The sequence below is a fragment of the Lissotriton helveticus genome, chromosome 11 (genome assembly GCF_964261635.1).
Source record: "Lissotriton helveticus chromosome 11, aLisHel1.1, whole genome shotgun sequence".
Classification (NCBI taxonomy): Eukaryota; Metazoa; Chordata; class Amphibia; order Caudata; family Salamandridae; genus Lissotriton; species Lissotriton helveticus.
The window spans coordinates 13836237-13860831 of record NC_136072.1 but is presented as its reverse complement, the minus strand read 5'-3'; the positions used below and the strand labels follow the sequence as shown (position 1 = coordinate 13860831).

Below are 24595 nucleotides of genomic sequence, written 5' to 3'. Positions count from 1 at the left end.
TGTGCAGGGATGTTTACAAACTTCCATTTTTCAATGGAAGCTTGAGATGCATGCCGTTCTTTCCCCAAAACGATGTCAGTCAGTGGCAACTCCAACCAACATCGTAATTAGGCCCTTTATGTACTAATTTATGTGCAATGATTTATTTGATGGTTTATTAACTTTGTTTAATTTTTTCAGTTAATTGGTAGTAATATATTTTTGTTTACTTATATTATACGTCAAGTATTATGGTTAAAATATTATTTTATTTTTTACATAATAAATATATTCAAAATGTAAAAGAATTGTTGTTAGTGTATCTTGGTTATTGTTTTAGGTCATTTTTGTGTACGTAATAATGTTAAAGTATAGATCTTGCTATTGCTTGTAGGTATGCTTGTCCTTGGGTGTTTGGTATAGTATTATTCTATATTGCAAATGTTCATACATTGTGTTGGTTTGCTTATTTAGTTTAGGCCCATTTTAGTTACAGATTGGTCTAGTCTAGGTTCCTGGTAGCTTTGTTCTTTTTAAATAGTTTTCAGACGTTTGGCTATGGTTGGTTGTGTTCTTTGTAATGTGGATTGGAATGTGTTATGCCATCCTTCCAGTAGCTTGTTGGGCTAGGGCAATGAGGGCAACCTTTTTTTTTGGATATATTTTAATGTGTGTATTTTATTGTTAGAATATTATTTGATTTCTTAACAATATTTATGTTGTTGATATCGTGTGTTTCAATATTTTTTGTTACATTCTATGTTTTATTTTGTTTACAATATTTTTGTATTCCATATTAATTAAATTGAATTTTTAACAGCAATTTTTGTATTGGTATTTTTGTATTTTTGAATGGTAAGTATATGTTGTCGATACTTTTGTATGAGATATTACTGTCTCCATAAGTTTGTAAACCAATATTTTAGGTGTCAATATTGCATCAGTGACCCGAATAGTGATGGATCCTTCATTGAATACCTATAACAATGACAGTTCACCTGTCCTTACCTGTTGCCTCTTTGCACCCAAATCCTTCTAAATACACACTCACTTCTGGTAATGCATTATTCAGTAGAATTCTTGAATTGAGAGATGTAAGGATTTGGGCAGGTGACAGTACCAGGAGTGTGGAAATATTTGGCTTTACAATTTGCCAAGTGGTGTTATCCAGTGGTTGGGATTGGGACACTGTGGAGTTATGATCAAAACGAGGGCTCGACAGAGGTGTCTGTGCCATATGAGACGGGACAGACAAACCCCATTCTGTCACTTACCCTTCTGACATCCCAGGACTTCCCAGCTTAACCTCTGCTTCAGCAAAGGGAGGGTTCCATTGGTCGTAGGGGTGCCGTCTAGCAGAATCCTATTATTAGACCTGGCAACCTTACTATGGTCTTACTCCAACTTTTTGTGGTCTCCCTCCATTTTTCTGAACTTGTTTTTGCTAGTTTTAGAACTCTGCTCACTATATCACTGCTGACCAGTGATAAAGGGCTTCTGCTCTCTCCCCTAAACATGGTTACATTGGCTTAACCCAAATTGGAATATGTAATTTAGTTATAAGCCCCTAGTAAAGAACACTACATATGTCCAGGGCATGTAGTAGAAGTGTGGCTCAGGGGTTAGAGGTGGCAGACCCGGAAGCTGAGATCGGTCCTGGACCAGGGTTCAATTCCCCGCCTCGGCGGGTCTTGGGCTAAAAATTCCACGGACTCGATAATTCTCGCCCCGGTGCCTCCTCGACTCACAGGTTCACACTCTGCGACTCTGGGCAATAGCTTGCTTAATCTCCACAACGGCCCCTCGCGGCGGGATGCCTGACTTTCACCTTGTGGATACCCTGCAATCTCACAGGGGAATATCAGGAAGGGTTCCCTAAGCAAGCGCCGGGAAACCCACTGCGGGTAGCTGTGCGCTATATAAGCTCAACTACATTTACATACATACATACATACATGTAAATTAAATGCTCCTAGTGGGCCTGAAACACTCATTGTGCCAACCAATTAAGTATGCCCTTTAACCATGACTCAGGCCTGCCACTGCAGATCCTGTACGTGCAGTTTAAAATTGCCTCTTCGACCTGACAAGGTATCCCCCTTGCCAGGCCTAAACTTTCCCTTTTTTGTTATACATGTAAGTCACCCCTCAAGTAGGCCCTGTCTAACATACGGGGCAGGTTGCCATATATTTAATAGAGAAAGACATGTACTTTTAGTGTTTTTCATGTCCTGGTACTTTTCCAATACTGCAAGGCCTAGCTCTCCCATATGGTATAATTGGATTTAACATATTAAATCTTTTAGGTGTAATTTCCAATTGTAAAGAGATTGACATTTCAAATTTGGCCTCACTGAAGTTGCAATTTAAAATCACAACTTATGATGAAGTTAGATTTGAAATTCCAGTTCAGCAAATGCCACATCTACGAAGTTGATATTTGCTTACTTTAGCCATTTGGTGGCTTCTGCCTGTCTCTGGAATACATGTCTGAGGTGGGTGACAGCTGGCTTCCTGCATTCCCTCTAGACAACCACACACACTGGAAGGGTAGGTGTGACTGAGTGGCCATCTGCATACTGGTGGACCATTTTGAGCAGCATGGCAGGCAGGAGCTGACACTTACACATGAAAGAGCTCTGTCCTGTCCCCACACAAAGTATTGCATACCCCCCTGTAGGGAGTCTGAAGTCAGGTATGGATGGGAAGGGACTCCGTGCCCTGCAAAGCTTTCTTTGAAGTCTCCCCCACTTCAAGGGCACAACTGGGTACAAGTACTGTCCCTCTGACATCACCAAATCAGTACAATTCTGGACCTGTGACTACTCTATCTGGAGGATGAACTAATGTGCTACTGAAAGGACTGCTACTCTGCTGAACTGCTGCTTTAGTGGACTCTGCTTGCTGTGCTTTTGCTGAACTACCCTGCTGCCAGCTGTTGTCATGACTGGGTGAGAAGGACTGGGCCTGTATGACTTGAAGCCAGAGTGACTCCAAGGGCTTGCTGGCTTGCCTGCTGTTCCAAGTCTCATGGATATCAAAAAGTTAAACTACCTGCATGTGCTCCTTGACTCTGCAAAGTGTGAATCTGCTTCATGGTTGCAGCTTTTGTGGAGTGGTCCCGGCATCTCTCCCTTGGAACCAGTGCATTGGCTTTGGGATTGACGCATCACCTGCTTCATGAGTATCAGCTGCGCCTCTCATCAAGAGCAGTGCTCGCATCTGGAACTGAACCATCACGACAGTTGAGCGGAGAAAACTTATGCATTTCGTGCACTGTGTGACTCCACACTGACACATCGCCTATGCTTCACCTTGCATCCTTGTCAACGATAATGAATATTGAATAAAGGTACCATGGATCAGCGGGCCAAAGTGGGTCCCTATATCCAGCCTGCACTCCATCGCAGTTGGCCTGAACTTTTTACTTTGCCCAGGTCTAGCAGGACCGAATCACCCATATAAGCCCTTATTGCTTCTATGTGTTATTTTATCATTTATTCTTCATAAATTCAACTTCTACTTGTTGGAGTTTTGTTGTTTTGGTCTTGTTTTATTTATAAAATCCTAATATATTTTTCGAACCTGGTGTGGAGTCTTTTGTGGTGTTTTTACTGGGTTATTGTTCAATATGTTGCTCATATACTTTACAAATTGTCTCTTAAGTTAAGCCTGCCTGCTCTGTGACAAGCTACCAGAGCGTGAGCACAGGATAACTTAGGGTGTGTTGTGACGTGCCCTGACCAGGATTGTGGGTCCTGCTTGGATGGGATGCATACTTCTGCCAACCAGGAACACAGTTTCTAATACTTACGGTAGGTAGAGCTTTAGTAGGCTGAGTAGCCAGTACTTTATGAGATTTGTATTTGAATTTTGTATTTGGTATTTGTTAGGCGCGTGTATCACCCGTAGGTCTTGCAGCACCAGCGGATACTCAAAGAACCATGGCAGCTGTCTTTATCAGAGCTGGAAAAGCCAGGTTTTATGAGTTTTGCAGAACCTCTTATGATCTTGTTCCAATCAGAGATTAAGCGGTAGGGCGTTCCACGTTTCAGGGACTATTTTGGAGAAAGCTCTGCCTCCGTTCCTTACTGTGCGCATTTTAGGTACTGCTAGGAATTGTTTACTGGTGGAGCGCAGGATTCTAGCTGGTTGGTATTTTATTAGTTTTTTGGCTTGATATTTTGGCCCCTTGCCATTCAGGGTCTTGTGGACTGGGCAATATATTTTGAAGTTGATCCTCTTTTTTATGGGTAGCCAGTGGAGGGTCTTCAGGCTGGGCACGGAAGGGGTGCGGGGAGGGAGGTTTAGGACTAATCTTACTGCAGTATAATGAGGAGCAGTTTTGACAACTGCTCCTCGTTAATGGAGGCCAGCAGCGCATTTCCGTAATCTAAATGGTTAATCATTTGTCCCTGTACTAGGGGCATGCGGGACGACAGGGGAATCCATTTAAAGATTTTTCTGAGGGTTCGCATTAGACCATAGCTGGTGCGTACCACACTGTTTATGTCGTCCGCCATGGAAAGTTTATCATCTATTGTTATGTCCAGGTTTCATGATATGGATTTGGGTGGAGAGCAGGGTCCCAGAGACAGCGGCCACCAATCATCTGTCCATATTTTCTGAGTGTGCCAAAGAGCAAGATTTCAGTCTTGCTAGCGTTGACTAGTAGGTGGTTGCTCGCCATCCAGTTGTTAATGGACAACATGCACTGTTTAAACCTGGATTTGGTTTCGGTGGGATCTGATCCAAGGGTGATCAGTAACTACGTGTCATCGGCATATGCCACTGTGTCGAACCCATGTGCTCAGATTATCTTTGCCAATGGTGACACATACAAGTTAAAGAGTATGGGGCTCAGTATGGATCCCTGGGGAACTCCCTTGTCAATTATCTGATTTTTAGAGGAGAAGTCACCTATTTGAACCTTGGAGGACCTGTCAGTCAGGTAGCTCTTGATCCAGCCTAACGCTGGGCACCCGACACCATACTCCAACAGGCGCTCCAGGAGGACGCTCTGTGAGATGGCGTCGAAGGCCGCTGACGAATCAAGTAGGATCAGGATGGCAGATTGTCTTGCATCGAGAGAGAGCCTGATGTTGTCGACTATCTCGAGCTGGGCGGTTTTGATGCTGTGGAACGCCCGAAACTCTGACTGAGATGGATACAGCAGATTGTTGTTTTCTAGATGTTTATATAGCTGACCGTTGACCTGTGATTCTATGATTTTACCAAATAGGGCCAGGAGGGAAATTTGTCAGTAATTGGCAAGCTGTTTAGGGTCGGCTGTAGGTTTTTTCAGGATTGGTCTGAATATGGCCTCCTTCCAGTGTGTGGGAACAATAGATTGTGATAATGAGGGGTTACAAATTCAAGTTAAGTTTGGGAGGATGCTGGGTTGGCTGGAGATCATGATTTGATTTTGTTTAGGGTGAGGGCTACTTCTTCCTCTGTAACTGTGAAAAATTATTTGAGTGTGGTAAAGAGTGAGGGGGGATTTTGTTACACGCCTGTTTAGATGGTGTGTCGGCCGGAAAACGCTTGTATATGTCGTTTATTTTGTCTACAAAAAACACAGAAACGGAGTCGACCCACTCTTGAGAAGCAGTGAACCGTTGTTGGAACGAGGGAGGATTGGTAAATTCTTTTACTATTTTGTAAACTTATTTATGGGACTTGGAGGCCTGATTTATTCTGTTTGCTAAGTTTTTGGCTGTAGCTATTTGGTCCATATAGAGCTGATACATTGTTTTGTAGGACTGTTTGTCTATTTTGTTTTTTGTGTGTTGACATTTAGATTCCGCTTTTCTGGTGGTGAGTTTGTCAGTTTTTAAGTCTGAAGTGAACCAGTGGGAGAGTTTTTCCGGGCACCTAATGGCCTTTTTCAGCGCGATTGTGTCTAAGGTCTTACTGATGGTGAGTTCCAGATCTCTAGCTGCCTTGTTAGTATGAGTTATCTCAGGCGGGAAGCGGAGAGTGAAGTGAGTGGTGAAAGATTCTATTTTTATCTTGTTCCAAGATCTGCTTAGCTTTGTTTCTTTCTTGGGATGAGGTTTGGTCGGCATCCAGTGTATTAAGAACCTTATTACATGGTGATCGGACCATAGGACTGGGAGTAGCTGGTCGATCACTACATTGGGGGAGTTTTTTAATAAAAGGTTTAGGGAGTGGCCGGCGATGTGTGTGGGTCCCTTCACCAATTGCTTTAGGCCCAATGTACTCAATCTGGTGGTGAGATCTATTGTGTGGGGATCCATTGAGAGTTCAGCGTGGTAGTTAAAATCCCCTAATAGGAGGAAATTGTCTGTAGCCAGAACGTTTGGCGCGATTATTTCTGCTAGATTGTTGGTGAAACGCGCTTTGTTTCCGGGTGGTCTGCAGAGGAGGGCGCCTTTCCAGGATTCCTTGTTGGCATGCTTTATTTTGAAGATGCATATTTCGCCTCATTCTGCCAGATGGGTTTCTACAGTGTGCATTTTAATATTTTCCCCGAAGGCAATCACTATTCCGCCACCTCTTTTGTCTTTCCAGTCTAGTCTTATTAGTTGGTAGTCAAGGGGAAGTGCTGTAGCTAGGTCAGGTGAAGATGATTCTTGAAGCCAGGTTTCTGTGATGAAAAATAGATCAGGGTTTTCTGAGTCCAATAAGGACTAGATTTCTAGTGCGTGTTTTGGGAGGGAGAGTGCATTGCAGTATAGACTGGTCAGATGCTTGGGCTTTGATGTTGTGAAGTTGATTAGGGAGCATTTGCTGCTACTGAAGGTTGTTTATTGAGCGAAGAGTACTCGTGCGTTATGTGTCCCGTCATTATTGGCAGGGAGGTGGTGCTTTCAGGTTTCCCATGGGGTACTTTATTAAGAAGGTGAAGTTCAAGGCTGGTGTATTTAAGGATAACCATCCTATACTAGCAAGATGTGTTTTGCTGGTGGAAAAAGGGCAGAGTGTCGGGAGTCTGGCCGCGGTCGGGCGCGGACGTGCGCGGACGGGCTTGCCTTTAGCGCGCCTTCGGTATGCGTCCACTCAGCTCACTTCCTATTTTGCCAGGAAGTGGGCGGGACCGTGACAGCCTGTCGGGTGTGCTGACCGGCATCAGGGGGGAAGTGAGTGGCATCAAGAGGAATAGAGAATCAGAATTGCTGGTGGTGCTAATCCCACTGCACAAACGGCACAAGCTGCGGCGGACCAGGGGGACACAAAGTACACAGGTGAGCAAGCGAGAAATGAGCAATTTTAAAATATTAAAAAGATTTAGCAGCGTCAATTAAAGTCCTAACCAGCTTAGGTTTGCTTTCCTGAAGTTTATTAGGGATCCGCTGTGCGTCTGCTCGCCGCACTTCCTTTTATGCCAGGAAGTGGACGGGACCCCGATAGTGTGTCTGGTGCGCTGACTGGCGTCAGGGGAGAGTGAGTGGCGTCAAGAAAAACTGAGTATCAGGATTGTTGGTGGTGCTTATAATTTTTTGGGTTTTCACAAAGTATGAATTTAATTTCACTTATAGTAATTTTACTGCTGCAGAGACTTTAAAGTAGTGGCAGAGAACTCCGCACATAAAAAGAAAGGACAGGACTATCTTTTTATGTGTGGAGTCCCCACCACAAGTGCAAATTCTCTGAGTAATAACATTTCTATTAATAAAATTAAATTCATGCTTTGTTGTGCCAAAGTAAAAAGTAAACTTACTCAAAAGTGTAAGTTTACCAATGTGGATCAGGCCCTAGGACCATAGCAACTGTTTCCATTTTCCTCATGCTAATTTCATTGTCTGTTGATGATTGATAGTTTGTAAGGTATGCGTACATATGTAGCACTTCAGAATGCTGCTTTATGCAAAGGCTTCTCTTTATCTTCCATCTTGCCTTTGCATTACTTTAGGGCATATATACAACCCAGATCTTTTGACTGGGTGTGAGTGCTTGATTGATTCAGATGCTCCGTCCATCACCACACCCTTTTGTACCGCTTTTGGCCGCCATAAGTGTGGCAGGGTATGCTCAGACGTGAGTCCCTTGCTCACTTTGCCACTGGATTCAAGCAAGCTGGGCTGAAGACGGCTGGAATGCCAGAAACCGCTCCTCGGAAGCTTGTTTCCGGTCCAGGGAAGACTTGGCTTGGCAGTTCGGGCTGAACTGTTCCCATGAGGCACAGGGTCAGACTGATTTGCATATAGCCATGTCTGAACTGGGGTGGCAATGTGGACTAAAGAACGGTGATGGATTCAACCCAGATCTTTTTACTGGGTGTGAGTGTTTGATTGATTCAGATGCTCCGTCCATCACCACCCCCTTTTGTACCACTTTTGGCCGCCATAAGTGTGGCAGGGTATGCTCAGACGTGAGTCCCTTGCTCACCTTGCCACTGGATTCAAGCAAGCTGGGCTGAAGACGGCTGGAATGCCAGAAACCGGTCCTCGGAAGCTTGTTTCCGGTCCAGGGAAGACATGGCTTGGCAGTTCGGGCTGAACTGTTCCCATGAGGCACAGGGTCAGACTGATTTGCATATAGCCATGTCTGAACTGGGGCGGCAATGTGGACTAAAGAACGGTGATGGATTCAACCCAGATCTTTTTACTGGGTGTGAGTGTTTGATTGATTCAGATGCTCCGTCCATCACCACCCCCTTTTGTACCACTTTTGGCCGCCATAAGTGTGGCAGGGTATGCTCAGACGTGAGTCCCTTGCTCACCTTGCCACTGGATTCAAGCAAGCTGGGCTGAAGACGGCTGGAATGCCAGAAACCGGTCCTCGGAAGCTTGTTTCCGGTCCAGGGAAGACATGGCTTGGCAGTTCGGGCTGGACTGTTCCCATGAGGCACAGGGTCAGACTGATTTGCATACAGCCGTGTCTGAACTGGGGTGGCAGAGTGGGCTAAAGAACGGTGATGGATTCATCCCAGATATTTTGACTGGGTGTGAGTGTTTGATTGATTCAGATGCTCTGTCCATCACCACCCCCTTTTATACCGCTTTTGGCTGCCACAAGTGTGGCAGGGTATGCTCAGACGTGAGTCCCTTGCTCACTTTGCCACTGGATTAAAGCAAGCTGGGCTGAAGACGGCTGGAATGCCAGAAACCGGTCTTCGGAAGCTTGTTTCCGGTCCAGGGAAGACATGGCTTGGCAGTTCGGGCTGGACTGTTCCCATGAGGCACAGGGTCAGACTAATTTGCATATAGCCATGTCTGAACTGGGGTGGCAGAGTGGGCTAAAGAACGGTGATGGATTCAACCCAGATCTTTTGACTGGTTGTGAGTGTTAGATTGATTCAGATGCTCCGTCCATCACCACCCCATTTTGTACCCCTAATGTCACTGGAGCATCACTTTTTTTGACACTCAGGTGGCGTTGCGCGATTCCCCATATATACAAGGTAGGGCTAAGCTCCTTAACGTGGCTTAAGGCCACCTTGTAAATATGCCCCTTTTCATCGCAGTCCACTGAGGAAAAGGGTCTGGCAGTGGGTGTTGCTGTGGGCGTTTCTCTGCTACATCCATTGCTTTTTGACTTTGCCCCAGATTTACAAGACTGGGGCAGCACCAAAAACCAAGGCCTGGTAATACATTGTCTTAGGATGGCAATACAAAGAGAAATTATTAATATCTCCTTCCTTTTTGCTCTTTCTTTGTGTGTTGCTTTCTGCAGAACATATCGAAGTAGCAAATTGCCATTAAGGATTGATTATTCTAGGAAAGTGTCCCTTTCTGCACATAAACAACCACCCCTGCTGCACAGGCACCCTTGCCACAAGGCTAGGCAGCTTTTCTGGCACCACGCTGGGAGAAATGCAGGGCTGTGAAGTATTTTTGCAAATTCGCACAAACTTCCATTTTGAAAATGTCAGAGCGCAGTATTGCCAAATTTGGCATAATACCGCTCTCTGGCATTTTGTTGTAAATATTCCCCTTCATGTCTGTTTCACAAGAGGGTAACAGGCAAGTGTTTTCAGACATTAAATATTTCTATTGTTGTCTGAATGAACTGCCTGCAAGAATTCTCCGAAGTACAAAGATATTTACTTTGTTATGTCAGTTTAATACACAAGCTGCCCTTCCTGGCCCTATATCCTGGTCTAGATAGACACAACAACAACAACTCCTACAACTTGGTCCCTATATTAAATCTCTTTTTTTCAGATTGTTCATTCACACTCAAACCCAATGAGGTCTGCTGGCTCTTGAAATCTAGTATGGCAAAAACAACTAGGGGGGCGATTACGATGGCAGACAGACTTCATTCTGTTCTCCATTATATCGGGATGTGGGACCACCCGCCTACAAGGTGACGGTCCCACGGCAGTCGCACTTCCCATATTTTACATTGCGGTGGGTGCTGCTGGCCGCAATGTTAAAATGGCACATTTCACATTTCCTGCACCACATGGTGGGCACTATGTGGTGCCTGCCACATAGTGCAGGAAAATGTAGGGGGGCACAATAGGTGCCCCCAAACCCAAAACCAAGGTGCCCATGGGGAAGGGGGCCCACTACGGGCCCCCAAACTCCATCCCTGCCAGCCTTTCCATGGTGGGTGAACCGCTATGGAAAGGCTGACGGGGATGCACCATCGTAATCCCTATGGCAGTGCCTGGTAGGCCGCCATTTCAGGAATAGGACGGCCCTCCTATGTGTGATGGTTGGAGTTTCCGCCCGCCATAATAATATGACAGGCGGAAAATGGCCTCACAATGGCAGTGAATCCGCAACCGGCAGCCAGTTGCTAGTGGGTTCAGCGCCATTGTAATCATCCCCTAAATTCAGTAGTTAACTGCTCAGGGTCACAGTTGAAAAATATTTTATTGAAATGAAATGGTTTATTAATCTCTTAGAGACTTTGAAAGTGTATTTCACAACCCTAAAGGGGTTGGCAGCCTTAGACACAACCAGGAGTCTGTGGGAAGCTGAGAGTGTACAAAAACTCTTCTTGAAGGGAACTCAATACAATGATCTAATCCTATCAGTGTTGGATACTGTGGAGTCCAAAAAATGTGTTTACAGTAGGTGCTGATGTAAACCTCTTTACAATAATCAGTTCAAAGTGCACATAAGCACCTGTAGCTCACTCCATATTGACCATAGACAGAAGGTGAAGGCCTGTGATTACAGAAAGGAAGGCTCTATCAATCTTCTTCTGAGGCCCAGGAGAATTGTGTAGATGATTGAAATTTATTAAATCTGAGTTGGAGGGTTTGGGCCTTTTGAAACTGTGGTCTGATCCCTTATCTACCTGCCAACTATTCCCCAAAAAGACACTGGCAAAGGTATACTATGATAGCAAATTAATGACACTGTACCGTTGCCAAAATCAAGGGACATTGACAGAGACATTTTTAGGCACCAAGGATATCTACAGCTTTGAGCCAATGTTAGATAACTTATATCCCTCCTTGCTTAGGAAACTCTATCTACAATGGAGACATGGGTCCCTCCCACTCCGACTATTTACAAGTAAGTGGAGCAAACATGTGAATGGCCTTTGTCCAGCTTGTAAACTGGCCGAGGAGTCTGAGCTCCACATAATCTTTTTTTGTCCAGCTTATCGTGAGGCACGCAAGAAATGGATCGTCCCTTTGTGCAGAAACCTGGGATTTGTAGACTGTATAGTCGCTTTTAGAGTCCTCAAAACAGACTTGTCGAAACATATTGTATTTGCAGTAGCTAAGTACTTAGGAGCTCTGTGGTTTCTGAGGACAAAATGTATTAAGGCCGCCCAATGACCATAACATGTAATAACGTGATGGACTTCTTTGAATGAACTGAACGAATCTGTAAAGTATAATTATGTTATAATTATGTTTTAACTGTTTTAATGGATTATTGTACTGTCTTTTATGGTGATAACATTTTACCGAAATAAAGAATAAAAGAAAAAAGAAGATTGGACATTTGATAGATAGTGGATAAAACATTGAATATATCTAAATTTTTTCTTAATTTGAAAACCACCTGAATTGTGCATTCTTTACATTACAGAGGTCTTCCAGCCATGTTAGTTGAAGCTTTACAATAAATGTATGATATTTGGGGATACCACATGCAATGAACATGTTAGGTCCTGGTAGCACGGCTCATCCACACTGTGGTCAGGTTTCTGTAAATATGTGCTGGTTCCTGCAGTGTGTGGATGAAAGGGTTGAATGAGTCTGTTATTTTCAGTGAGTTGGGAAACTGGTGGACAAGTCCTGGTGCTGTGTAGTGTGAAGGTCTGTAACTCTGCTCCTTCTTACTCTTAACTCCACAGCAATCCATCAACCTTCATAACCTTGTTGAGGTCCACAACAGCGTCATTGTTACTGTGTGTCAAAAAGATGGAGGTGAGTTGCAATTAAGTTAGAGTTTATTAATTTATCTTGCAAGTTCATGTCCTAATTTGTAACTATTTGCAGCTGAAGGGAAGCAAACATTCAAACTCATGAAACAGAGGAGAGTGAAGTTATCTGTTACAACTCGTGGCAGGAAGCAGTGCATTCCTTAAAGAGAGGTTGTTTGACTTAATTTCTGAAGGTTTTGGATTCTAAACAGTGTCATTCTACCTGTCTTGTTTTTTTTGTGCTTGTCAGAGTGGAGTAGTAATACCAGAGGCCTCCCCCTGCAAGGCACACACTTAGCCCACTCCCCATCGGGGTCTCCTTTACCTCAATTAAATTCACATAAAGCAATCTAAAAATGAATTTCTGTGGCACTTAATGTTACAGCACTTAGAAAATTAAGAAGCTGCAACAGTAAGTGCTACTCAAAAGAAACAATGTATTATTAGAATTGCTTTGCAAATTAACAGTTAGGAGAATGACTGCATGCCCATTGTCTCACAGAAATCTATAGGGCAAATAATAATCTGTATATTTTCGAAGCAGAAATATTGAAATTTTCTGAGATATATACAATACTTTGATTATGTTAAAGCTCCTAATTCCAGACCATTTGTGTACAAATGAACACCCTCCATATACCCTCCACATACAAATACACCCCCACACACACACCCTATCTGTGCCATGGGTGTGCAAATAAATGTGGCCAAATATTATGTTATTTAGAGCAACTGAAGTAGTCAACACATATTCACACATGTGTTACAACAGTGCAAGGTTCAAACAGCACAGTGAAGCTACAGGAGAAAAACATTATTTGTTGCCTCACAGATGGTCTGGTTCAAATACTTTACACTGGGAAATAAAGCTAATAGTCATCAGGTCTCTTCAATGTGATTGTACACACATTTACCCCCTTGCATCCTGGTTTGGTTAAATGTATTTTATTAAATAAAATACTAATTTTAAATACCATTGCATAAATCATGTATGTGGTGTGGAGAGTCTGATCTTGACAGCAAGCTCACCATGAAAAATCAGACCAATGCAGTCTCTGCTGCATGTTTCTTCACTCTTTTCATGCTTCATTAGATTTTCAAAAGGCTCCCCATCAACAACAGACAAACCATCACTCAAGCCCTTGTCACTAGCCGCCTTGACCACGGCAATGCTCTCTACATAGGAATCACCCCTAACCTCCTGAAGAGACAGCAAACCATACAGAATTCAGTGTCCAGACTCAACATCACCTCCTGAAGTGGACAGACATCATCACCCCCACCTCATGAAGCTCCACTGGCTCCCTATCCAAAAGAGATATCAATTCAAGATGCTGATCCACACCTACTGAGCCCCATAATACCAGGGAACAGCATACATCAAGTACTGCCTGAACTTCCACCAACCCTCTAGACACCTGCTCTCTGCCTCCCTATGCCTCAATCACACACCCCGGATCTGAAGAAGCAACCATGGCGTGGTGAGATATAATTGCCTGCCAATACTTAAACCAAGAAGAGTTGGCAGCCATCTTGTGACTCAGACTCAGCCGGTCGTGGGTGTTGCACCTGCTTGATGGGTTAACTCTTCCTTTCCTTTCACGTAGCTCTGTGTGAGGGGTAACCGTGCCATCTAATATTGTTGATTTGAGACAAATTGATGTGATATAAAAGCCCACATTAGAATAGAGGAGCGTGGTTAAAACCAGGACTGGCACAGAATGGGGAAGGGAGGTTTTCAACACCGTTTAATCCACAAACCAAGGAGAGATATACTGTTACATTTTAGTTCTGCAAACATGCTGGTGCCCTTAAAAGCTTCTGCATTATATATCAAGGGCAGTGAGTTGTGCCTGACCACAGCTCTGTTGTTGAGAGCCTACCCACTGCAGGGGGCATTGGCTCTGAAATAAACATTAGAAAATACATAAATTCTCAGGGGCTTATTTACAATCCATGGCGCCCGCGGTGCATCAGTCTTATTGACACACCGGCAGGGCAATGGGCTTCCCCATATTTACAAGGCTATGCAAAGTCACCCTGCTTGACGTTTCATGGCCTTGTAAATCTGTTTCCCTTTCAAGCATCACTCTTCATGAAAGGGGCATTTACATGGATTTCGCTTTGGATGTTCCTAAGCAACATCCAAGGACTTTTTATACAGTGATGTCATTTGAGTTGTCATCAGTGATGTTATCAGTGATGTCACTGACCATGTCATGAGTGATGTAATATGAGACATCACCAGCAGTGCATTGCGGGGGCGAGAGTTATAGTTAGCTGAACTAACTATAACGGGGGAATTTTTCTGGTTTTGTATGAGTGAAATGTCCAACTAACTATAACTTCCCCTAACACCCATGTTTTTTTCGGTGAATTTCCCAGGTTTTTTAAATGCTAATTTTTAACTATAACATGCCTGAAACCTATGTTGCTTCCAGTAAGTGCCACTGCGCTGCATTGCAGAGAGGTGGTCCAGACAATGCCCCTTTTTACACCTTTCTGGAACGTCGCACTGTGGCGCCTAATGGAGGTGCCTGGTAGGCTAGATGGCCCCTATGGGCCCTCAGGATTGAAGGGGACTTTATCCTTCAAGTTAAAACGTGCCACAGGGTGCGTTTGCACAGTGGTGAAGGGAGGGGGGCCTGAGGTGACATATGTGCAAACACGCCCTGTGGCCATATTAAGTTGGGAGATTAAGTCTCCTTGAATCCAGACGGTCCCTGGGGGCCAACTAGTCTACCAGGTACTTCCAGTAATCGCCACAGAGCTAGGTTGCAGAGAGGTGTAAAAAGGGGCATGGCCTTGGCCACCTCTGTGCAGCACATCGCAGTGGCACTTACTGGAAGCATCTGGTGGGCTAGTTGGCCCCCAGGGGCCCTAAGGATTGAAAGGAAATTAATTCCCAAACATTAAACGCGCCACAGGGCGTGTTTGCAAACATGCAACCTCAGGCCCCAGACCTCTCCCTTCACCACTGTGCAAACGCACCCCCTGGTGCATTTTAAGTTGGGAGATTAGGTCCCCTTGAAACCTAAGGGTCCCTGGGGTCCAACTAGCCCACCAGCTACCTCCAGTAAGCGAAACAGAGCTTTGTTGCAGAGAGGTGTAAAAAGGGGTGTGGCCTCTGAACACCTCTCTGCAACGCAGCTCCCTGGCGCATACTGGAGGTACCAGGTGGGCTAGTTGGCCCCCAGGGACCCTCAGTATTCAAGGGGAATTAATTCCCCAACTTATAACGCATCAGGGGGTTGCGTTTGCACAGTGGTGAAGGAAAGGGGGCGAGCCTGAGGTGATATGTCTGCAAACACGCCCTGTGGCGTGTTTTAAGTTGGGGAAGTAATTCCTCTTCAATCCTGAGGGTCAACTAGCCCACCAGGTACCTCCAGTACGCGCCACTGCGCTGCGTTGCTGAGAAGTGGCCCTGGCCACGCCCCTTTTTATGTCGCTTTTGTGGTACAGGGCAGCACAGCAATTCACCTTGCTGCACTTTCCTGTGTCACATTTTGGCAGCCTAACACCAACACAGGCACCCTTGCACCATGGTGCAAGGGTGCCTGTGTTGTAGACAAGATTGTTTTTGTGCATGAAGGGGCACCTTCCTGAATCAAAACACTCCAGAGAGACTTTTTCTTCTTTGTATGTATGCTGCTGAATTCAGCACACATAGAAAGAGAAAAAAACTAGGAGAAATGAAGATCTTTGTGCTTGTTATGCCTCTCCTGGGGAGGTGTATCTTTTTTCGCCATTTCCACTTTTAACTGCTTTGTAGATTTGGGAATGTGTCAAAATCCTTGGATGTTGAGTGGGAACACGTATGCAACGCCCATGGAAATGTCTCCCTGGTGTACAGTAAAGCAAAGACACATTTTTTTGCTTTGTTACATTGCTCAAGATTTATGAAGTCTCGCAGGGTGGCTTTGCGTGGCTTCATAAATCTCATTTTACATTAGCTTCGCTCCTGCACCATGTTGCGTGGTGCAAGAGTGACTCAAAGAGGCTCATAAATATGGCCCTAAATCCTCACTAAAATTAAGTTGGTTTGTAGCTGTGACCTTTGGAAAATTTTGCAGATAATTCTATTTCATGACATACCTGATAATAATGTTTTAAATGAGCTTGAAAGCATTGATTTATGGTAAAAAAACATACATTTTCAGTTGGAAAAGAGGGGCAAGATTTAATGTCCAAAGCTGTACTCAAGGTGTAGCTCAGTTGGATCCCTGGCCATGCTTAACATAGCTTAAACCATACTATAAATATTTTCTATAAAACTATATATTTATCTAAACGTTTATCTGTTTTATTTATTTCTTACAAAGGATTTGAACTTTTATTTCAAGGCTTCTAACAATAATGTTGTCATTATTTGAATGTTAATGTATTAAAATATAATTGTGGTTCCATTTCCATATAAATATTTTGCTCACAGATTGCAAAGAGGTAGAATCACGCCATTTGGTCCCAGGAGATGTCATCCTATTACCTGGCAAGAAACTTTACCTTCCATGTGATGCCATACTCATTAATGGGAGCTGCATTGTCGACGAGGGCATGCTTACAGGTAATATGCTGATTAGGTACATCATTACAGATACTGTATTGTCACAGGGATTCTGCTCCGACACAGAACTGTGCACGGAGACTTGGAACCTCAGTGAATTAGGGTGTGCAAAACTCGCCTTAGTACCCAAAATCCCCTACCAGACTAGCAACAATTTCTCATTGGTTCTTACACACTTCCAATGTTTAGACAAACCAGAAGATGGACACCTCAGGTAACGTGGAACACATGAACACTCTTTCGTTATACAATCATATCAATCCAGAACAAGGAGTAAATGAGGACGCGTGCACATTTGAAATGTTTATTTTCTAATGCAGTGTTCTCAAGCTCAAGTAATCAGCATAGTTACTAGTCCTTAGAATACAAAGGGTGAAAGCATGTTAAAAGTCTAGAGGGAAGAAGGCTAAAAGACACCTAATTCTCACTCTCCCTTGCTAGCATATTATATTATATCTAAGAAGGTCTCTTTGGGTTTTAGCAGGGCGGCCCCATACCTCTGATCCTAGTGGTAAGGGATCACATCATCTTCCACCAGCTCTCTGCATGCGAAGCACCATCAAATGTATGTGTATGCTCTGTGCAGTGCAATATAAAATGCGCCTAAAGCCAGAATTTGGCCGCAGCTGCATGTATGTAATGTCTAGAACGTGCGAAGATCAAACCTCACAACAACCACTGTGTTGAACTAACCTTGAAGGCCTCGGCACTCACTGTACAGACATAGCTTACCAAGCAAAGCTGATACTAAGAGCAAAACAGTCAGTCAGTCAGTCAAAAATCTTTGTTTCGATAAATGAATATAAAAAAAAGGCACGGTACAGATAGAAATATGCAATACCATATAAAAACAGACTTTGTACAATATTAAAAAAAATGTAAAATCATATCTAATTTCATAAAAATTTCATAAAATGTTTAAAAATGTTCATTCCTCCAACAGCCAAATTCCTGATATAAAGTACAGTTTTAACCAGTATAGTGCAAAGTGTAAAACAGAACCATGTGACCAATTACCCGTTCCCCGTAAGTCTTTTCTTTGTGCGCACCGCACACACTAAATAATTGGCCACATGAGAGACAATGCTAGGGTTGTTTAATAACTGCAGATAGAGAAGTGCTGGTCTAACTTGCAGAAACCCTGCCTTATTAAGAATTGGCACAAGGTATTTCCTCCTTTCAACTATAAAGTGCCCACAAAACATAATAAAATGCATTGTATCTTGAGTAGAAAAACTATCACAAGAACAAGGTAAAAAATCATCTGGTTTACACCACGTAGTATACTGACCTAGTATCAGGTGGATCATGTTTAGGCGAAAACGAGTTAATAAAAACCTATGAAAAGGGTGATTAACCAAAGTAAGATAAAATTCTGGGCCAGGCGGGTTTGCAACCAAAAGGAGCGCTCTAGCAGATCGTTTTATAACCTCCTTTTCCTCTCTTGTTAAGGACAGCCTCATGTGCATGTCAGTTTTTTTTTTATGTTTGAAAGCTTTATTGAAGTAAATAATCAATCCAACAAGGTAACACCAGCATATATAAATGAGGAAGAGGGAATATGAGGAAAGGATAAAAATAAAGCTGATGGTACAAATGAGGAACAAAGCATTTTAAGCGTTTTAAAGAGGGGGAGGAAAGGAGGGAGGGAAAAAAGGGGGGGGGGGAGTAAGAAAAAATCCAGCAATAAGTCATAAACGGAAAATTGCAGTAATTATGAACAACAAGCATAAGAAAGTACAGTAAAAGCACCAATGACTATAAATAACGATAAATATATTGTCTAAAAGGCAGTTAATAACATATTATGAAGTATAAAACGGCATAAGCGAGAGAGTAAGTAAAGTGAGTAGGTATCGGAGTACACTTATTCAAGGGGGCTTAAAGTTGGCAGAGGAAAATGTACAGGGTTTTGTCTTGGCAGCTTGATCCAAATGTAAAGTTAAGGGCAACCAGTATAAATCAACATTACGAGAGGGTTTGCACAAGGCTGCGAAGGCTACGTCAAGCCTATGGGAGTGACAGAGTAAGTTCCACCAACAGGCCAGGGAAAGTTTGTGTAGAGACTTCCAGTTGGAAGAAATGTGTTGGAGGGCAAGGGCAAGCATGAGGTCAAAGAGACCTCTCGAGTGTGGTGGGAGGTCAAGAGAATCAGACAGACTGCCTAGAAACACCAAGGAAGCTGAGAAAGGGAGAGAGAAGTGAAAGATATGAGAAATACGGGTCCACACCTGTGTCCAAAAAAGGCGGACGGAAGGACAGAGAAAGAAAAGGTGAAAGGAATCTGCATTGGGGGCTTTGCAAGTCCAGCAAACAGCACTAGAAGAGGATATAAAACGGGATAAGGAAAGTGGAGAAAAGTAGAGTTTATGATAAAAGAAGAATAGAGATTGAGTCAGAGAGGCATTGCGGGAGGTTTTGAGAGATTTAGCCCAAATTTTATCCCAAAGAGAAATCGGCCATACAGAATCGAGATCTTTCTCCCAAGAAAGTTCTAATTTCGATTTGGGGCGATCAGGGTCAGAAGCAGAGAAAAATCGGTAGATAAGGGAGGCCTTAGGGACAGTAGAAAGAAGGGTAAGTAAAGAAGAAGATGACGGGGGTGAGGTGGCAGAATCAAGAGAGTAGTATCGTTCAAGGACGGTTTCCATAAGAATGAAGTATTTCTTCGCGAAGGAAGAAGGGCATTGGAAGGAGGACTGAAATTGAGGGAAGGAGCGAGGGGACAAGCCATCGAAAAGATGATGAACCCAGATAACACCCTTCGATCTCCAGGTAGGCCAGGCAATGGGTCTATTCCGTATGAGAATAAGTGAATTATACCAAATGGGCATAAGGAGAAAGAACTCACGAGAAATAGGAGCAGATGAGGTCAGGGGTCGCAAAAGAGATGAAGTGTGTCGAAAAATAGGGGAGACAAGACATGGAGCTTTAGCGGTGAAGAGGAGAACTTCTTTAAAGGAATGTGGAAGTAAGAGATCACGCTCAACAGAAAGCCAAAGTGGGGACAGAAAGGAAATGTCCTGTGATAACCAACGAGAAGCTTGACGGAGGGAAAAGGATTTGTGATAGAGACGGAAATCCGGAAAATTAGTACCACCATTCACTTTGGGTTTACGAAGGGATGAGAGTGAGATGCGCGCTTTTTTCTGTTTCCAGAGGAATTTGGACAAGACAGAGTCAATACGACGAAAGTAAAGAGTCGGAATATGAATCGGGAGCATGGAAAGTAAATAAATTAAGATTGGAGCAATCATCATTTTAATGGAGTCAAGACGCCCCCACCATGAGAGGAAAAGGGGATTCCAGGAGGAGAGGAGGGCATCTATTCTAGAAACAACGGCGTTCATAGTAAGACGAACAGATGATGAGGGAGAGTTGGAAAAAAGTACACCTAGATATTTAAGTTTCTTACTCTGCCAAGCAAAGCCAGTGGAAGAAAAGAAGTGCGGAAGACAGAATTTAGTGAGGGGAAGAATCTCAGTCTTATCTGAGTTGATTTTATACCCGGAGACCAAAGAAAAATGTTCAAATTCAGCCAATAGGGCGGGGACTGAGGTAATAGGGTCAGAAATAAAAAGAAGGATGTCATCAGCATATGCAGATAATTTAAGTTGATTGGATCCATATGGAAAGCCAGAGATGGAAGAATTATTACGGATAGAGGTCAAAAAGGGTTCAAGAGCTAGGATGAACAAAAGAGGGAAAAGAGGACAACCCTGGCGGACACCGCGTTTAAGAGTAAAGGATGAGGAAAGTTTACCATTGACTAAAACAGAGGCTTTGGGCATGGAATAGATTAAGGAGACATAGGAAATGAATTTTGGGCCAAAACCATGCCATTTCAGGGAAGCCATAAGAAACGACCAATCAACTCGGTCGAAAGCTTTTTCAGCATCCACTGAGATGGCCGCAAGAGGGATGGATAAGGAAGGGGCTTTACTGAGGACATTAAGGAACAGTCTAGAGTTGTCCGAAGTGAGGCGACCTTTAACAAAGCCACATTGCTCTTTCCCTATGAGGTGAGGTAGAAGGGGATCAAGGCGAAGAGCGAGAAGTTGTGCATGTCAGTTTTAACTTTAACAATATCGTTCCGGGTTATTAAGCCTGGTGAAGAAAAGAGGTCTGGTCTACCCAAGGCGCTAAAGCCATTTTTAATGTAATTTATCCACTTTATTTTGTGGGCATTGTCAAGTAAAAGACAGTCCTTCAGGATGGCCTGATTTAAAGATAGTTCATTATTCAGCCAAATTTTAAGCCACATAATTAAAGGTGCCACTCGAATTTTATCGGTTATAAAAGCTGCCCCAAGCTCAGAATGAACAGAGTAAGAAGGAGTAGACTGGGGCACAGACAGGACTGATCTGAAAAATTTATTTTCTGAAACTTGAAGACAGTCTATCGGTCCATATCCCCATAAGGAGCAGCCATAGGTGGCAACAGACAAGCACTTGGCATTTTAAATTGACATGAGGGCTGGAATTGGTCTTGCCCCAACCTTCTGCTAAAACTTAAGATGGCAGAGGATGATCTTACTAGGGCACTATTTCGATTTCTTATTTGAGGGCCCCAACTACCTTTGTCTTCAAAAATGACCCCCAAATATGGGAAAGTTGATGCTCTTTGCACTTCAGTTTTACTACAATAGAAGGTTTTAACTTTCTTAGAGCGTGCGCCTTTACCTACTACCATCACTTGTGACTTTTTGGCATTTATTTTAAGATCTAATGAGGTCATAAAGAGGCCAAATGCGTCTAATAAACGCTGAAGCCCTAGCCCTGTACGGGACAGAAGCACCGCGTCATTCGCGTATAGGAGTCCAGGTACACAAGTCTCCCCTACACGCGGTATGTCTGGTGTCGCTGTCTTTAATTCAGATTCGTGGGCGTTGATGTAAACTGTAAAGAGCAGGGGTGCCAAGATGCACCCCTGTCTCACCCCTCTCTTAGACTTAAAACGACTAGTTCGTTGCCCCCCTGTATCAACCCTAACGGATGCCTGGAGGTCCGAATGGAGATCAGCAAGAAGATTTACCAGTGTCAAATCAAGACCCAAATCGACCAAGATGTGCCATAATTTAGTGCGATTAACAAGGTCAAAGGCCGAAGATAGGTCCATGAACCCTAAATATAACGATCCATCTTTTGCCCTAGTATATTTATCTACTAACAGCTGCAGATTAAGGCACTGGTCCATAGTACCTCGTTTAGATCTGAAGCCGTATTGTAGATTAGATAGGACCCCCCTATCGTCAAGCCATGTCTGGAGTCTATGTAAAATGACCCTGCCCAAAATTTTTACTGAAGAATCAATAAGAGATATAGGGCGATAACAAGCTGGGTCAACCCTACTACCCTTCTTAAAGACGGGAATAATTACAGACTCCTTCCAGGATACAGGAATACTGTTCCTGGTTAGTGCATTAAAAACCCCACACAGCACCCTCGACCAGAGTTTTGGATCAGTTTTGAAAAAGCCCGCAGGGACTCCATCCGGCCCCGGGGCCTTGTTTTTTGAGGTCTGATCGATGGCCTTTTCAACTTCCCAGGCCTCAAAAACAATACCCTGCTGTTCCTGGAAAAAATGCAAACTGAGTGACAGATCATCCTCTAAACCACTTGAGTATATTACCTCAAAGTGATTAATCCAATCACTATCCGGAATGTTTAATTCAAGGGAGACTTGGTCCTTGTCTGAAAAGAAAGGCTGGTTAACTACCCTCCAGAAGTCAGCACTGTTTTTAACGACCTCAGGATCGGACAGTTGTAACCAGGCAATTTCCCTGATCTCCTTTTTTCTATTTTATATGGCTTTTTTATATAGGGATCTTAGTGATGTTATTAGTGCGCAATCTTTAGGGATCGCTTTAAGGGCCTTGAGCAAATCTGTATGTGCTCTTGAACAAACATGGTCAAACCATTTTTTCTCTTTGGGCCTTGACAATTTTTTATTGGTTGTTAAGGTAATGTCGATGGATTACAAATATTATCAAAAGCAGACATTACTTCAGGGTTTGATGCCCTTGTGTCCAAGCAAATTAATACATCATTTTCAGTGCTTTCAAGAACGTCATGAAGAACGTTCTCAGGGACAATGCTAGACCATTTCAGTCTGCGACCTTGGTCCTTTAAGACCACTTCTAGACTTCTATTCCCTCCTGGACCACCATGATTTAAAAAGACAGTTGACAAAATCTCTACAACTACGGGGTTATGGTCACTAAATACTGAGACCATAGTACCATAGTGAATCACCCTCTCTAAAATCTGATAAGACATAAATATGTAATCAATTACAGTACCGTCACCATTGCCCTTAAAGGTAGGAGTTCTACCATCAACTTCTCCACAACTAGATTCGTACAAATTCCATGCATCCAGGTAAGATTCGAGTGCCTCCCCCCTGTTTGAATACTCAAAGTGTGTAATTAATGAGTTGGGAAGCCCCTCTTCTGAGGGACTTGTGCATGGCTGGTTGCAGGGATGTATATTAAAATCACCTAGAAGGATGATTTCATACTCTTTTACCTTTTTTCTATAGACTGACAGAAAAGAATCAATAATAACCAAATTCTGCCTAGTATCATCATTAGGACTGGAATTGTAAAAATTAATGAACAAAATATTTGAAAAAGAAGGGGGACTGAATTCAATTATCATACAGTTTTGAGAGCCCACGTTATGTTGAATTAACACCCCTTTCAAGGATGTTTTAAACAAAGTTAACAAACCCCCATTTGGTCTACCAGTCCCACCACTGGTAGCAGGGACAAAGAAGTGGGTATAACCATCCAAGGAAAAACTGTCAGTTAAGTCCCAAGTTTCCTGGAACGCAAGAACATCAAAGGACTTCAGGAGTTTAATCCAATCATCATTCCCCGCTTTGGCCTTGATACCTGCAATGTTCCAGGTCATTATTCGACAGTATTGGTTTGATACGCCCTCAGTGGTAGATAGTCAATCATTCTCACTTAACGATGATAGCGGTGAGAACCTGTTAAACAAGGGCAAAATTGGAACAGATTGTGGATTAGGCCTACACAGGTTGTAGCTATATGAATCCATATTCACGGGCAGTTGATGTTCTTGTGGCATCCTAAGAAAGGGGGTCTGCCTTTGTATAGGATAGGTTGGAGTCAGATGGCCAGAATGAGGGCTTGGACTAGGGATCACACTGAGATGATTATAAAAATACCCCAGTGGGCGAACAGATATATTATCCTCAGTGGCCGGTAGGGAGGCTGCCCTTAATAATGTGGTTGCGACGTGCTGTGGGTGTCTTAGATTTACGATAACACAGTCACCTCCACATGATTTTCTTGAGGAGCCTATCCAATCAACCCTACGGACTGACACTATATCATTCCAGAAAGCAATGGGAAACCCACAGTATTTATTGAGCCATGCAATGACTTTGTTACCTAGAGAGCTACTTAGCTCTTCACGGCCTTCAAAGGAGTTTGGGTCAACCTTCGGGACATTAGTCAGCACTACCGTGTATGGAGCACAATCAGGGGGTAAGTTGACTACAGGTTTTTTCCTCCCCTCAACCCTTTTTTCACCTGGCTTATTGGCTACAATCTTCTCCTGTAAAATGGGGGCTATAGAATCAGGCTTTGACAGAGGTCGGGCAGTGCTAACAGATGACCCCATAGATGGCCCCATAGGTGGCCTCATAGTTTTTCCGTTAGCTACCCTGCTACTGTTTGAGCCCGAAGCTGCTACCAAAGCAGCTGTCCCAGGTTTGATT

General features: G+C 43.5%; 1 protein-coding gene across 1 annotated transcript in view; it reads left to right on the top strand.

Annotated features, from left to right (window-relative positions):
• Positions 1–24595, top strand: part of LOC144792100 (putative cation-transporting ATPase 13A4) — a 307439-nt gene that overhangs the window by 33790 nt on the left and 249054 nt on the right. The window contains exons 8-9 of the mRNA XM_078666970.1: positions 12214–12286; positions 16715–16846. Of these exons, the coding sequence (XP_078523096.1) occupies positions 12214–12286; positions 16715–16846 (205 nt within the window). The remainder of the gene's footprint in view (positions 1–12213; positions 12287–16714; positions 16847–24595) is intronic.